This window comes from Bactrocera dorsalis, chromosome 3 (assembly GCF_023373825.1).
Source record: "Bactrocera dorsalis isolate Fly_Bdor chromosome 3, ASM2337382v1, whole genome shotgun sequence".
Lineage (NCBI taxonomy): Eukaryota > Metazoa > Arthropoda > Insecta > Diptera > Tephritidae > Bactrocera > Bactrocera dorsalis.
Genome location: NC_064305.1, coordinates 62,785,322 through 62,802,095, shown reverse-complemented (window position 1 = coordinate 62,802,095; position 16,774 = coordinate 62,785,322). Strand labels below are relative to the sequence as shown.

The 16,774-nt window shown below is 38.1% G+C and overlaps 1 protein-coding gene across 1 annotated transcript in view; it reads right to left on the bottom strand.

Moving 5' to 3' along the window:
• The window catches only part of LOC105224647 (mucin-5AC), an 80,180-nt gene extending 64,794 nt beyond the window's left edge, over nucleotides 1-15,386 (bottom strand). Inside the window, exon 1 of the mRNA XM_029549560.2 lies at nucleotides 12,391-15,386. Within this exon, the coding sequence (XP_029405420.2) occupies nucleotides 12,391-14,453 (2,063 nt within the window). The 5' untranslated portion in view covers nucleotides 14,454-15,386. The remainder of the gene's footprint in view (nucleotides 1-12,390) is intronic.
• Between the last annotated feature and the right edge of the window lie 1,388 nt (nucleotides 15,387-16,774).

Sequence of the window (16,774 nt, the reverse complement as noted above, 5' to 3'; positions counted from 1 at the left end):
CTTTCAAGTCGCACTAAAAGAGGGATGGCGCAAGAGCATGCGACATGTAAGCGAAATTTACAGACGAATCAAAAAATGCTGATGAAGTTTGAGCCGGAATCTATTGTTGAAAACTGGATCTCATGCCACTCTTCAAGCTTCTTGAATATTGGAGTATCTTCCATGCAGAGGTCAGGTCCTTGGGACCAGGAAAATGATGATAAATGATTTCAACGCAAGAGACAATATAAATATGATGAAACATACGTCGATAGCGAAGCGGCAATTAAGCCAATAATCCCACATCGCATTGCGTCAGGGTGGCTGAAGATGTAGCGGCTGCCGGATAGCAGTTCCAAGCCACAAGGAAATTTGGGAAACCTAATAGCTAGTGAGATTGCCAGAAGTGCCATCCGTCTGGTTACCGAAGCCGTATAGGAAGTACAGAGGTCACTAAAAACGATAAGAATTAAAATTTCCGAAAGTGAGTGATCATGGAATGTCTTAAGGACACGTACATGCGCATCGATGAAAACCCCGCATGTATTTTACTCATATACTCTTGAAGAGACTACAGGACGGCTATCACCCTTATGACAGCTCACAACTTACTGGCATCGCATGGAAGCCGGATGGACTAAGTATTCATATTATATACAGAACGTGTAATGAAGTAGACGATTAATAGTTAGAGATGTTACTGGCATCGTTGGAATATGGGAAGGATCAGTGAAAACCATGTTGAAAGATCATTGGATCTTGGATCTATTCTTAGGACCCAGGAATAGTTGGTGAATCGGCCGATATTTTTTAAAAGAAAATGAGAGAAAATGAGATCCCTTAAAGAAGCATTTTTATTATTTTTATTACGCTCTTCAATTTTTTGCTGATAGTACTATGAACAGATATATACGAGTAAATAGGTATGTATTATATTATTATACCTTTAAAACGTTTGTCTTAATAGTCTCTTTTTAACACTTTTGGAAACTCAATTATTTGCAAATTAGCTACGAAACAAAACGAGCAAATTCAATTAACTCAAAATTCATTTAAAAAAGTTTGAATTTTCATAAGTTTGATTTGCGGCATGCTTTTGCGTGCATAACTAATCACAAGTTCCAATTTTGGTTTCTTTTAGTTGCCGTTCTTTGAAGGCAATCAAAATTGGTTTGGCACGAAAGTCTCTTGACGGGCGAGACCAATGAGGCATATAAACATGTGTGTACCCAGCAAAGAAAAAGTTATAAGAATGACTTAAATTGAATTGGTCAGAAAAGTTGCTGACTTATAAAAACTTTAGAATGTTCAGAAAGAGAACAAAGTAACACTAAAGAACTCGAAAGTAACTCTATCAGCATTTACTTAAATCAAATCAGGGAGAATAGAATCCATGTTAGAACAATTCTAATAATATTAAATGAACTTGGCAATTATGTTTCTGTTTAAACTAGTAAGAAAGTGTCATATTTTTGATAAAAATCTGTCAATTAACATTTTTTAGGAAATCAACTCATTAGAAATACCTGCTTGAGTAAATGCTTGTTAAATTAAAGTGGTTATTTGACATGACGTTCATACTAACTAGTTGTTAAATATAGTAGAACTATTGATTTGACTATAGGGTACTTATAGATGTAGTTAAATGGTATTAGACTATTTAATTTATTATTTTAGGTTTAATTGGATAAGTGCAGTATTTAAGACGAAAACCTTAACTAACGACTAGCATCGATTATAATAAGTGAAAAATAGTTTTAACTCCTTTTTATGATTCTTCTAAACGTATTTTTCTAAAATACTGATTTTTGTGGTGTTGAGAAATCTATTCCAATGGATTGAGACTCCAATTAATACACTTAAGCCTACAAACTTCTCTGTCACAGTCATACGTTTTCTGTCCCGTAACTTAACAACAAATTGTGCGAACTAGATTACTATTATTAACTAAATTATTAAAAACAAGCTAAAATTCCAAAATATCTGAACAGCATACAGTGAAATTTTAAACCAAAATTATATTACATAATAGTATTTTATCAATATGCCGCAGTTATTTTTCCGTTCACATTATCTTCGACTGCGTAATCAATTTGTATTTCCTCTCTTTTCCTACCCACTTTTCAGTTCACTTTTTTGGATACGATTTCAAAAATTTTGTTTTGGTATTACTTTTCTTCTTAATGCTCTCCACTTAAATCCAGCAAATTGTTCGAATTACTCTGAAATTTCAGCAATAAAATCATAATTTAATACAATAATTGAAAATTTGAGAAATTGTGCGAGGAAGTCAATGGAAACCGAGCCAGATACTTGGAAACCGCCTCAATTATTTGATGAGTTATTGCATGCGGAAAGAATGATAAATTGATGGATTTTATTTTGGTTCAATTTACTTGATAATTCGCTGTTTTAACTGACCACAATATAGATGAAATCTTCTTAAACCAATCAAATGCTTTGGGTTGATTAATGTAATGTGCTGACTTAGCAGTTCATAAATTAATAAATAGAGAGCATGATTATCCATTTTCAGTGATTTAATGACTTTTTAGAAGTGTTTTCTCTATTTGGGAGTATTTTTTATCGATTCGAGGTCTATGAGAGATTATCTATTACAGACCTTTCACTGAGCGATGCAATTTGGATTTAAGACATATACTATATGTACCTTATATGCTCACAATAACATCTATTATATTTCTGAACACGTTTGAGAGAAAGGTCTTCACATCAACTATAACCTAATATTATTAGGTAGGAACTTGCATCACAATTATTATGTTCGCAGCCTATATAATAAATAGATAATTGTTTCATTCCTAATTGAATCGAATTTACCTTTAAAAGAGACAAAATGTGTATTTACAGTGTGACAAAAAATCTACCGGGAAGTTGAAATTTAACTACCCCTCGTTCTGGACGACCTTCGACCCCTTCAACTGTTCAACATATTAAAAATGTGAAGAATATGGTGCTTGAAAATCGTCAAAGACGCTCAAAATCAAGGTGATCCTAATTTTTTTCGATATTCGTGGCTTGGTGAATCATGAATTTGTTCCAGGGAGCTCCATTTAGCCGTATTGAGGAGCTTGCTTGAGAGCATCCTTCGAATACAGCAGTAATTGTGTAAGAATTTATATATCAATATTGAATATATAAAGAGTTTTTTAAATAACTAGCTAAAGTGTAGAATTAAATGGCATATGGGTTGATTAGATCTTTGGAAAATGCAAGCATACTCAAAACCATTGAAATCGAACTCTATTTTAGTAAGAACATTATCAAAGGTCAGTCAAGAGAAAAAATGTAAGTCTTTGGAACCATATTTTTTATGACTTTTGTAGTGTTTAAGTAATGGCTTTGTAAATATAAATTAGAACAAAGTGTTGGCAAGAGCTTCAAGTAAGCGAATTATATATTTAAGATATTTTTACGAATTGGAACGAGCGGTGAAAAATGATTTTAAATTTTCTAATAATTTTTATCACACTGCCATTAGTATTTATCTTAAACTTTAGTAAAACCAAACCTTCGCAGTGATTTAAATATTAATGCAGACTAACTCAATTAATTTATCATAACTTAAATGCTTTATTACTTAGTTCAAAATATAATACGATAAAAAAGATTAAATTGACCATTAGAAAAAGTAATTGAAAAGTAATCACCACACTCTGCTGTAAGCGCTGCTGCTATTCAATTAAAATCAACAAAAATTAATTTCTTTTTAATTAAATACACAAATACGGACATCATACGGCCATGTGATGTGGCAAATACTCGAAGTAAGTAGGCTGATCGGAGCTTATGTTACTCTTCAAAGTCGCAACGTCCATATGTTTCTTCGTAAAAAGCAAGAAAACACTAATTTATCGCTACACTTTGTAGTCGCCTTTGCTTTCATCTGTGCTCCACTTGTACACGCCGCTTCTGCTGGTTAGGCCGATTTGGTGCTGCTCACAACTTTTGCTCGCCACAATTTTCATTTTTATTAGCAAAGCGACCGACCACCCGTGATTCGCTGCTTAATGTCGACTTTAATTACATTTTTCCATTTTACATGCTAACTTTGAAATCGGCTAAATGAGGGTATATGTAAAGACATATGTGGTATGTGTATGTATGCACTTGTAGAAGAGGATAAAATTGTGCAGGAGTAGAGTGTACGGCGGCGTCGGCATATATAAAACGGCCGCCGCAAATTTCTCGAGAGATAATAATGGAATTTTTTTAGTATAAATACATATATACATATGCAAGTCTGTTGAGTGTTATACGTATACCTATTTAAGCATATATTCTTATATATCATCACATAAAATGCAAAATAACGTAACATCACTCTTCATCAGCTTACAGGTGACGGAACAACGTTACAATAGAAACCACTCCGATTGAAACAAAATTTGAGTTTTGGTTATACAGTGGTTATATATTGGTTATGCATTGGTTATATATTAGTTATATAATGGTTATCATACACTCATATTAAAACAAAATTTGAGTTTGGCCTATAAAACGGTTGTATATTGGTTATATCTGAAAGCGATTTTCGATTTTTGTTTTATGATACGTTGTTTTGCATTTTAGTTGTCGATATGTAATCGCATATATGTGTTTTTGTATGTATTTGTACTACTATTCCAGTTGAATAGCTGGCTGCCTGGATGTTTATTCGTCTGACCTTCTCACGCCCGGCGGCTGACAGAGGCGGAAAATTGAAATTTAAGTATCCATAAGTAAACATGAACACATACGTAGGTATATTTATCTCCGCTTAATTTGTTGTTGTTTGCAGAATACTTTGTTTTCGCATAAATGACGATTGAAAAGCCATTAAGATGCTAAAATCAGCGCGCTCATGCCGTGATAAACACATACAGGTATTCATACATATATACATATACATTATACATACATATATTGGCATATTAACCCAAGCGCAGCTTAGCGCACTCCCAATGTGTACATACATATATGCATGTGTGTATGTATGGTTCGCGCTTTGTTCAACGCTCAGCCTAACGATTGCCACCAATCGTCATGTTCTTTGTGGCCAAGTTCGAAAGTGACTTTGGCCTTTGTTTGCCACACATTGTGCGCACGCACATACATATGTAAATAAGTAATTATATTGCATATATACGAGCATATGCATACATTCACCTTTTGCACGAACCAATGAAAAGGAATTCAATGTGAAGGTCTATGGACTTAAAGCCACAGTTTTTACCTTTCCCTTTTTATTTATTTTTTTCTTTGTATGATTATTGAGCTCCAATACGTTTCTTCAATTAATACTTATTTGCTGTTGCGGTAAGTGAGGAAGACTCTTTTGCATAAGCGCTCATATTTATACTAGTACCACGTTTACTCGCCTCACTGGCATTTTTTAAAATAAAGCAAGCAAATAGTGACAGCGGCGATCGCCTGGCCGCGAATGTCAATTTAATGCGCACAATCAATTTGCAGGAATTTCGAGTATTAAATTAACGTGCAAAGGGCTGGAGATATTTACCTATTTAGTAAGCAATAAAAAATTAAGAAAAGTGGAATAAGCTTTTGAGATAAGGAAACATAGGGAAAATAATTTCGAAATTTTATTTAAGGTAGTGTAGGAAAGCTAAACAATTTGCAAACCGCTTGGTAGCCAATGCAAACTTCGACCAGCCCTGAACGTAAAATTAATGAATTCTACTACCCTTGAACTCGCGTCTCTGCTATCTGAGTGGATGGTCACTTCCTTGAAGAGGGCTGCAATCTGGAGCAGTAAATCTACTGCTACCTTAATGACTGCAACCTCAGCCAGGAAAATGCTGCAATAGTCAAGAAATCTGAAACTGGAGTTCATAGAGAGCTCCTGAGAGTGGACCCTTTCACTAACCTTCTTCCAAGCTTTGACCCATCCGTGAAGAAGCTCACTGCCCCTCTCCTCCAACGGCTTCTTCCCACCCACAACTGCCTCGCCGGTATATAGGCAGAAAAACAGCCATCAGAGTTCAGTTTAGCGATTCAATGATCCAAGTCAAGTGATCGGTGTTCCTTTAAGAACCCAGACTCTCTGAATCTGATGACATCTTTCGCAGCCATACACCTTCCGGCGATGTCCACGGGCAATATTGCATTGAATGGCGTTAAGTGCCATGGTTGGAGTGGATCTTAGTGCCCCACACATGCTGATGAACGCCGCCCATTGAAAGCTCTCGAGTTTCTTTGCAAGTGTGGTCTTTTCTAAAACCCTCCACCACATAAAGACTTCATTTAGCAGGACTTAAAAAAACATTTCATTGATCCTTAATATCTTCCAACCAAGCAATGTTTACTAACCGTAAGTGAAAATAGCCTCAAGATAAGGCTTAGTATATCTCTGACTTCCCTTCACACTATCTTTGACTGTTTCCCATTACATATCGTCACCTAAAATGCAAAATAGGATTAGGAGTTATTAATTGACATTAAAGTTTTTGAGCTCTGATATGGCAACCAAGCAGACACTTTAGATATTATTGAGCAAATCTGAAAAATTCAAAATTTCGGTACTGAAAGTGGGTAGAAACGTTAATGCTACAAAATTCTAACTGATTATTATTCTAATATGAGCTTCAAAATATTTTAGTTTCTCATATATTTGAAGTTTTTATGGCAAACAATATCAATAGCGCAGCGCGCATAATCCGCCTATAAAAGCATGAAACTTCGTGTCATAAAAAGTAAAAGTAGCAATATGCCACGCTCTGCCATATACATATATACATACGCACATGACATTTGAATACGATACCCGAAACCATTGCGAAATTCTTAAGAATTGCAAATTGACCGCCGACAACAACAATAGCAACACCACACTAACACTTTATAACTCAAACATTCACCTCATAAATCAGATTTATAACCAGCTACTTAGCTTTCATAGATGGAAGATGGTAGCCGGTGAATGCGCGGCTTGGACATAAAAATGATGCGAGCTGAAGTTGTGTGCGTGAGGAAATTGCCGCACTGCACGCAAACAAAAGATTTGCACGTGAGCACACCGCCTTCGCTGCGCACGTCCACAAGCTTTTTATGCATAATACGAAGCGATTTAAAGTCGCCACAACCAGTGGAGGCGCGCAGCTGCGGAGGCTGGGCTGGTGGCACACAAAAGCATGCAAATGAAGCGATAAAAGTGTTGAGCTGCGTATCTCGTGCTGATATGCGAAGATGCACGAGCTAAGCAACATCGAAAGGTGCGATTTACGAGCGCGATATGCTGGTTTGGATGGGCACCTGGGTGCATGTGTGTGTGTGTGCGCGTGACTGCTGGGCGGTTAGTCAATGTCGCTGAGGCCTCCCAATATGGTCGCAACAAACGGTGGACCTGAGAATACTTATAAAATAAAGTGGTTGTTGTTGCTCTGCACTGCTTCGGTACGTGTGCAAATGCCTTGGCAGTCAGCTGCCAAGTGAGATATATCGCAGCGCTATCAGCGAACCATTCATCGGCATTCGGAGCCGTCGGATGAACTAAGCGGGAGACGCCGTAAGTGCGGTGAGTCTGTGCGTCTTCGTGTCGGTTTTCATCTTTGCTTCCATTTTGCCGTCTGTGTAAGAGGATCTTAATTTTTCTGACTTAACTGAATGGGCGTGTTGATGTTGCCACAATGCGGCTGCAAATGCCGCACGCTGCCGGCTTGCAACATGCACATAAATGTGTGGTTATTAAAACGACATATGGAATTTATGAGTGGCAATATTCGCATGTCCTCTTGGCGGCACATCAATTCAATGCACAAACACACGAACGGACGGTCTCGCAAGTCGCTATGTAGACAGAGGGGTATGCGGTGGGAATGTGTGGTGCGCGCTTACGTGTATGGCGTGTATGCCTGGGCACATGTCGATACAGGTCAGCGCGACCGCAGGCGAATTTCTGGAATTCAATTGGTTGACACTGCGCTGATGGGGCACGTAAAAAATGTAAATGTAATTATAAATGGAGGAAAATTAATATGTTTGGCAGCAGTTATTATTGGCTGTGTATTTATGTGCTGTTTTTCGCAAACTTTTGCTTCGGAAATAAGTTAAAATATCCTTTTTTTTGCAATTCGTGTTTTTTAGTGCAGACTTAAAATTATGCTACGTTACACACAGGCACTCAATGGGTGTAGATATTGCGCGAAACTTTTTCTAAGTAAATGTCGGTTTAAAATACACTTTTTGGTTGTATCGACAAAATTTAATATTGTATGGATATATTTTGGGGAACTTTTGTCAATCTGGTTTACTTTTAATGCATTTAATTCATAACCGAATTTAATATTTTAAATCAGTATAGTAAAAACTGGTTCCTTACATCCTACTTTGTCTGTAACTGTATTCGAATTTGCATGAATTGCTTATTTAAGTCTTTGTAAAGTTTGCTTCTTTTTTATTTTAAAAAATTTGTAAATAGGTGGCAACGCTCTCAAAAATATTTATTTAAAACAACGAAAGTTTTTAAAGCTCTTCAGTTAATGTTTTTATTGATATTTTTTTATTTTACTGACATATTTTACTCCACAATTGTTTACAGGTGGCAGCACTTTTTGTAAATATTTATGCACAAGCATACAAAACCTTTCAGTTATACCTAATTAATTAATTTTTATTTCTCGTCAATATTGTTATTACTTATTTAATACATTTTTTTAATAAAAATTTTAAATAGGTGGCAACTTTCCCAAAAATATTTATTCAAAATAACGAAGGCTTTCTGAAAACTTTTTATCTGGTGTTTAAATTGAAGTCTTTTTTATATTAGCAGCATTTTTAATTTAAAAAAATGTTTACAGGTGGCAACTCCTTTTGTAAATATTTTTGTAAAATTATTCAAAATCTTTCAGTTTTGCTTAATTGATTTACTATTTAGACGAAAATTAAATTAATTTATTTGTGGGTATTTCAGTTGGGTGGCAACTACTTTACTTTAATTTTTCGGTTAAATATATTACGCATCAGAAAAATACACACAATGCAAAACCCATAAGTTTTAAGCCTATACATGCATGCAAGCACATATATCTACATATAATGTAAATATGTATATACACATGCATAATTTTTTCCAGCTCTTCGCACGCGCGTCTCCAAAACAAACGATAAATTCGTAAAGTACGCGGCCCAGTCATTAAACGCTCATAAAAAATGGCTTATTGTCAGCAGCTGTTATTTGTGCTTTTATGTCTTTATTACATGCAATCAGCGTATGCATCATGTCATAACCAAAAAAAGTCAAGACAACAACAATGAAAGTGTGTCAGACCGCCGTCTGCTGAAGGATGCAGCGCCGCTTACAACTTTTTTGACAACTAAATAATGCGAATGCAATTTCGAGAATTACCAAAAATTACTTTGCATAAATGTATGTGTGTATAGATGTGTATATATGTATATCTATGTGTATATGTGTATGTATATGCATACTTGTATTCGCTTAAGTGCCACCGCTATTAATAATTCGCAATTTGCAACGCCTTTTCAATGTTGCCTTGCCGGCTTTTTCGGCAGTTCATCGCTTGATTGGCGCTCTGCTCTGCCGCTGGGCGCTTCAAATGTCCATAAGGCAAACAATTTTTGGTAAAACAACTAACCAAATGCCAGATTGGTGCGCCTCATCAATTGACTACTACAAAATTGCTTCTGACACATTGTCGTATGACCGGCGACGCTCTACACCATATGGCACAGGGGAAACGCTTAGCAGAAAAATGCGCAGATAAATAAATATTTAAGCGCAGAAACAGCATAAAGTGTGATTAAGAAGAAGATGGAGTTTCGTTTATCGCTAATGGCTTTTGAATAAATTAATTAGTGGAAGCGCGAAATATTGTAAACGCAGCTCATTAATTCTCTGCGGTATGTAATGCACATGTGTATGCTGTGCGCTAGAATACGCACACACACGCATTTTACGAATTTTAATTTTTGTGAAAATATTTTTTTTTTTTTAATAATTTTAAATAGTTTCTTAATGAGCTTTATATTTGTATAGTAATTAGCAGTTGATGATTTTCATAAGCTTCCATACATAGTATACATTCTATAAATATATGTAGAGTATGTATATTTGTGGACAGACTCCTGTGACTTAAATGGTGCTTGTAGCTGCTGGCTGCAATTAGTTCAAAATTTGAATATTTAATATTTTAGAATTTTTGCGAAACACCTAGACAAATTGGTTTTTCTAGAAACAGATTTGAGACTCATCACCTTAGCTGAGAGTCCATTCCGCGCCGTTCATAGCAACTCGGACTGACGTATTAAACGACTTGGCTCCTTTTATGTCGGATATACAATATAAAGTCTAAAGTCTATGCGCTTCGATTCAGGCCTTGGAGGAAAACATTACCCTTCTCATTCACCAGTTACAAGTAAAAATGCTCGAACGAGTCATCGAAAATTGAACTCAACGGATGTACCATCTAAGACGTAGCCGGTGCCACATTTGAAAGGGATAATCTTCAAAAATTAAATGCTAAATACCATACTTTCGAATGATAACAAACATTTCCATTAACGTTCTGTCTTTTTTCTTTATAAAAGCAGGGAATTCCGCAATGGAAGTTTATTATAAAATCACTTCTGAGTGACAGTTTGAGTACAAAAAATCGAACAAAGCCATTTTTGTGCACAGTAGATGTTATATCATTTTCGAAATTTCCCACTTATTTCGAAGTAAACAAATCAAAAGCGAAACATTTTTGATTTACGAACTATTTTTGAACTGTTCTCGAGGGAAGTGATTTTTTGACAGCAAAATTACTTGAAGAAGCAGCGCATTGCTATAGTACTACTACAGGAACAGAAATTAGCTCGAAAGATTTCTAAATTCTCAACAAGCTTGATACTCTACAAATGCTCAGCAAACTCCATACTAATAAGCTTTTTATTTAAATTTTGAAATCACAGGTGTTTTTTGCTTCCATAGGAGTTTCGGCTTTTCGAGAGTTGAGCTTCAATAAATAATCGATAGTTCAGTTTTATAATATGCTTTTACAGTTTAGCAGTGAGCTTTTTGAGTTGATTTAGATTATTTTTGAGTTCAATGCAAGCAAAGATATTTTGTACAGTTTTCAACAATAAACTTAAGACTTAAAACTAAAACCCTAAAGAAAACTTAACAAATAGCTAAATGTTAGTATTACACAATGATCAGTCTGAAATCAAAATAAGTTGAGTGCATATTTACACAATCATTCTAAAGAAATCGATAATCATTTTTTTGAAATCGAAAAAGAATAAACTACTGGCTTCCATTGAGTTGCCGCTCAATACAAATATGGAGACGGATTTAATCGCTTGTTTACGTTTATAGAGTAGCAGAGTCATAGACTTAAAGGGGGTAAAACGGGTTTTGCGGTTTTGTGCGGTTTATGGGCCAGCGGCGGCATTGGGCCGTACTTCTTACGTGATGATCAAGACTAGCACGTTACTGTGAATGGGAATCGCCACCGCTCAATAAAAACCGAATATTTTTGGCCCGAATTGGAAGATATGGACTTGGTCAATATGTGGTTCCAACGGCACCAGAAGCCACACAGCAAATGGCACAATCGATTTATTGAAAACCAAGTTTGGTGATGGTGTTATCTCACGAAATGATCCAGTCAGTTGGCCGCCTCGATCGTGCGATTTGACACCGTTAGACTATCCTGTGAGGCTACGTTAAGTCTACGGTCTACGTCAACAAGCCAGCGACGATTGGGCTCATGTTCGTGGTAACCATGCAAAAGTAATTTCTAAGGAATTTTTTTTTAGTCTTAACAGGAAATTTATTAAAAAAAAAAACTTTTGTAGCGCTCCTATTGAAAAATAAAATAACCAGTAGTTCCTTAGTATTGAGTTATACCTTGCTTTCTAATGCACTACATGATAAATCATAAAATCAATATTTTATACGAAAATTGGTTGAAGAAAAGTTAGAGTAAATTCGTTTTTATAAAAACTTGTTTATTTAGTTTAAATGTTTATTATTTCATCAAGCTCTTACAACCACTTTCTACATAAGAAAAAAATTATTTTCCTACTTAAATCCCTTCAACACTAAAAACCAACTAAGCCACTGTCGAGCATGTGTTCGGTTGTAAAGAATAGAAGCACAGACTGCTTTGTTCTATTTGTATAAATTTGGACGCGCCCAATCAAGCTATTAAAGCTGACAATAAAAGCCTGTTTACAGACTAATCGGTGGCTTAGCAGCTGAGCGCGGCGGAACTATTGAAATGCTAATGACTGTGATATAATTTCAGATTATTTGCTGAAAATGAAAGCTACAGACGTAAGGGGCAATGTGTGAGAACAAAATAAATGATAAAGAATTCTTAGCAGCTTTCTATTCTTATAAATATCAATAAATTTCAAAGATTTTTATTGACTAAGACCACTTACAGCTGCTGCTGCACACACGAGCTTGTAGTTGTTGTTGTTGATGACAGTACTGTGGCTGCACTTTCTGCTGTGCTACTTGCTACTGTGTTTGCTGACTCTTCAAGCGTCGACGACACGCCACTCGTCATATCCACTTCATCGCTGGATGGCAAGCGCGCAAGCTGCTCTTCAATATCGCTTAGCTGCGCGTCATCCGGTATGGGCGCTATGCAGCTATCGCTGTTGTTGGCGCACGAAAGCATCCACACGGCATTGCGATTGCGACAAACTTTTAAATTGCGTAGATCAGCAACATTTAGTGATTGTGGTAAGACTGCTGTTGACGCGCTTGTTGTTGTTGTTGTTGACGTTGCGCTTGTTGTCATAGTTGTTGACATTGTTTTGGCATTGGTGATGACGGCGACTTTCTTTGCTGCCACGGCTGACGCCGCTTCTCTCCCACTTGAACAGACCGCGTTTTTGGTCTGCAACATTTTTGCTGTGGCCTCGACGCGTCGTGACAGGCGTCGCTCGGCCGCCTCTTCGTCACGCCGCAGATTGGCCGTAAGCTGTGCCACCTCTGCCTCAATTAAAGCATCCTCGACGTCCTCCATATGCGCGCCAATAACAGCAACATTTTGTAGTTGCATTAGCGATGGTGAACTACAACTCGCTTCTGATTGCGTCTCAGCGTCGCCGCATGAGATGCCTGATGACAGAAATGTGTCATCCATATGTTGGTGATGCGGCTTGTGACTTAGTTTGCCAGCATTGGTATGTGATTGACTTGCTAGCGACTGTTCAACCGTTGTTGTTGCTACTGCTGTTGTTGTTATGGCATTAACCGCATTCGGCATTGATTCAAAGTAGCTTAGGCGACTTGTGGAACGACTCAAATCGTAGCTAATGAGACTCGATTGATGAGAGTGAGTTTGTGAGGCGGCCGAGGGTGATGGCAATGCGCCGATTGCGGCCAAGCGGTTTTGCGCGTATTGAACATCGGCAGTTTGGGTGACCGCGCATGACAACGCGCTTGCGGCAGACAATGTATGCGGCCGCGCGCCATCGTCACACAGTGGTATTTCATGTGGCAGCAGTGACAATTTTAGTGCTTTAGCGTAATGTTGATGTGTGCGCGCTGATTGCTTGAGCGTTTGTGCAATTTCACACCGCTGCAGCTGCTGGCACGTCATTTCTTGCGCTTGCATAGCAGTTAAATGCTCATATTTTTGTTTCTCTTGCTCAGCGCCAAGCGCTTGCTTGCTATGTTTGTGACAACGCGCAGTGCTTGCATGCTGTGTTGGCGCCTTATTTGCGTTGTGTGCTTCGCAATACTTAGCGTTGTCAGCAGCATTCAGCTTGTCGCTGTCATTGTTTTGCGCGTGCGCTCTGCACTTATTTCTACGTTCTTTGCTGTGTACACTAACCTCCCGCTTGCCATTTATCAGCGTTGCATTATTGTCACTAAATGGCGTGCGCCGACAATGTTGCCGCCTTTGCCCGCTATTCGGCGCCTTTAGTTTGCGCGGCGTCAACTTGGTGACCCTTGAGAGGCTCGATTTGTGGCAGCTACTATCGACGCGGTGCAAAACCGCACTGTTCAATATTTTTTTCTTCTCTGCTGCTTGTTTAGCAATCATTGATAACTCTGTGCCGTCCGCTGTCTCATCGCTTGCTACTGTTTTGGTCGCTATGCGCCTGCGACTGCGCCTCACGCTCGGCATATTGCGTGGAAATAATTTTGCAGCATCATTCAGCGAACTTTGTGAAGCGCTGCCGCTTTCCACTGGTGACATTGTCGCGGCGCGCAATGAATCAGCAGCCTCCGTATTACACGCCGTAGCGGTATTCCCACTGGCATTCATTGTTGTTGTATTATCTGTTTTATTGTCCGTTGTCGTTGGCGACTCTGTGTTGTAAGTGATTTCACGGTAAAGTTTCGACGGATCATGACCGTACACAAAACATAATTTCCACCAGTTTTTTGTGGCAAGCAAATGGGCGCGGCGCCCCAACGCTTTGGGTAGCGGCAAATTTGGCTGCGCGGCCGTTTTCAACTTGAACGCCTGCAGCGCATGCGACATTTTTTGTTAGTTGACAAAACTCAAACACGATTTTATGGTTGGCATATATTTAATAGTACACGGTTTTATTTTTTTTTTTAATTTTTTAGCCTTTTGAATACTAGTAAGTAAGCGGCGATCAATGCGATAACGCGCCGCCCACTTTTTGTGTGCACTTTACTTGGAAGCTATGCTACGGATCTACAGTACAAAGCTTCTAAAAGATTACAGCAAGTTAGGCGCTTTATATGCGCCACGCCTATTTTTAGTAAAATTTCTACAAAACCAGCACAAATCTTGTAATCTCACATTCACCCAATTGCACGCGCGCAGTTAATCGCACTAAATTGCAAATCGAACACGGCAACGCGCCCCGAATAGACGGTTCTTTATACGTCCGCCTGCATGCAAGCAATTATTGTCAATGCCAATTATTGTGATACACGGCAAGCGGCGCGATCGCGCGTTCTAATTACGTGCTCCGCATTTGCACGCAACAAATCCGCTTAGAAATCGTAACGCTACGCTATATTAAGTATTTGCACTATAAGCGATCGATCAACAAACTATGCAAAAATAGCAAGAAGTGTGTTCTACGCGCATGCGCACGATCACGAAATAAAGCGCTTACAGAATATAATCAAAAAACCGGTCACTGGATTCACTTGTCTTAACGCGTCGAAGTTTCGTTGTAAACTAAACGTGAAGTAGAGTCACTGTGATATGCCCAGCTATGCTGGCGCATCAGCAGCACCAACATTAAAACCACCACCAAAGCGAAGAGTCAGCAGGTAAACACGAAACGATCGCGCAGCATAATTTGTTAGTGGTGAAATGCAAAAGAAAGTTACTTGTACGAGAGCGTGGTAGCAGCAACAGTAGCAACAAGCATGCCTGGGAGCGCACGCGCACGCGCACCCAGGTGTAGATCAAGCAACTTGTTCGGCGTAAGCTACAACAACATTAAATAAAGAAAAGAGGTTTGTAAACAAAACGCGCTCGTGCGCGCATGATCACTCCACCACCGCAACACACCACACTTGTTGCACCAAATGTGTAACAAATACATATTCACCACAGCTAGCCGTTGCGCTCAACAGGTGCGCTTACCATTAATGGCACTAATGGTGAAAAGAGGAGCATCAATATGAAATACTATAAATATTTGTTGTAGCCAAACTTTGAACTGACCACAAGCTGGTTAAATTTAATGTTAAGAGAGAGATGAGTGCATATACTCGCGTTCTTTCAGCCAGTTAGACGCGCTCTCACAAACACTCTTTTGACTGGTTTATCATCAGTAAGCAAACAAGTTGCGTCGCCGCTACACCTCCACTCACTTTTGGCCTTTGGCTCTCTCTCTTGGCGTGTTCCTCATTGAACGCGCCTATTTTAAGTAATCGCTGTCGCTTTTTTCACCAACTGCTCGAGGTCATTTGACACAATTAACGTAGCTAAAGGATCGTTCGTGTTGTTTAGCGCAATGATTAATGTCGTTGCTTGCAGACGATCGAAGAGTGATCGTGTTTGCCAGTGGAAAGTGGAGCACTCGCAATAAGTGCAGCAAAAGAAACATGGGCAATTATTTTTAAATGTGAAATTTGCTGGCGTTCTTAATATAGACAATAAGGAAGTAGTATACAAAGTCATAGTAAATAGTTTGCATTATGGGTGATTCTTATATTTCGCTCTTTCAAAACGTCTAAGTTATTTATTGATTTAATTATAAGAAATTTTAGTAAATTATGTACTCCGGCTTCAAGGGATAACTTCACATTAATCAGCGCTCAAAACTTTCGAAAAGAAAATATACAAATAATATTATATTTGTAACTCCTAAAGACTTTTTGGAGAACTTCGATTAGAATCATACCTCTAAGCAGAACCAAGCTAGCACTGATCTATACATTATTTCTAGATGTCTTCTTCGGAAATTCGGGCCAACTTCATTTTATTGCCATTTATTGCCAACAGACTCGTTATGTAAGCAACTGACAGCGAAGTCAGCGCTTCTATTAGTCGCCTGTATTAAGGGGCATTCTAAGATACTCGTTAAGTTTCGCTTTCTATTCAATACCACAGATTTTCGAAATGCTATAGAATTGAACTTAAATTCGGTTCACATCATTGCCTTCCCTTCTAGAGCAGATTGGCAAAATATGAGGAGTACACGGTCACAGGCATAAGTATTTATACGCAAACTGGATAATCGTGTGGGGGGTGGTGTCTTTTCAGCAAACTTATTTACCAAAATCGTCAGACCACTGCAGGATCTTCTAGCGGAGGTCATAGAAATTAAAGAAAGCCTACTTGTTCTGACAAAGAGTGTGCTCAGGACAAGG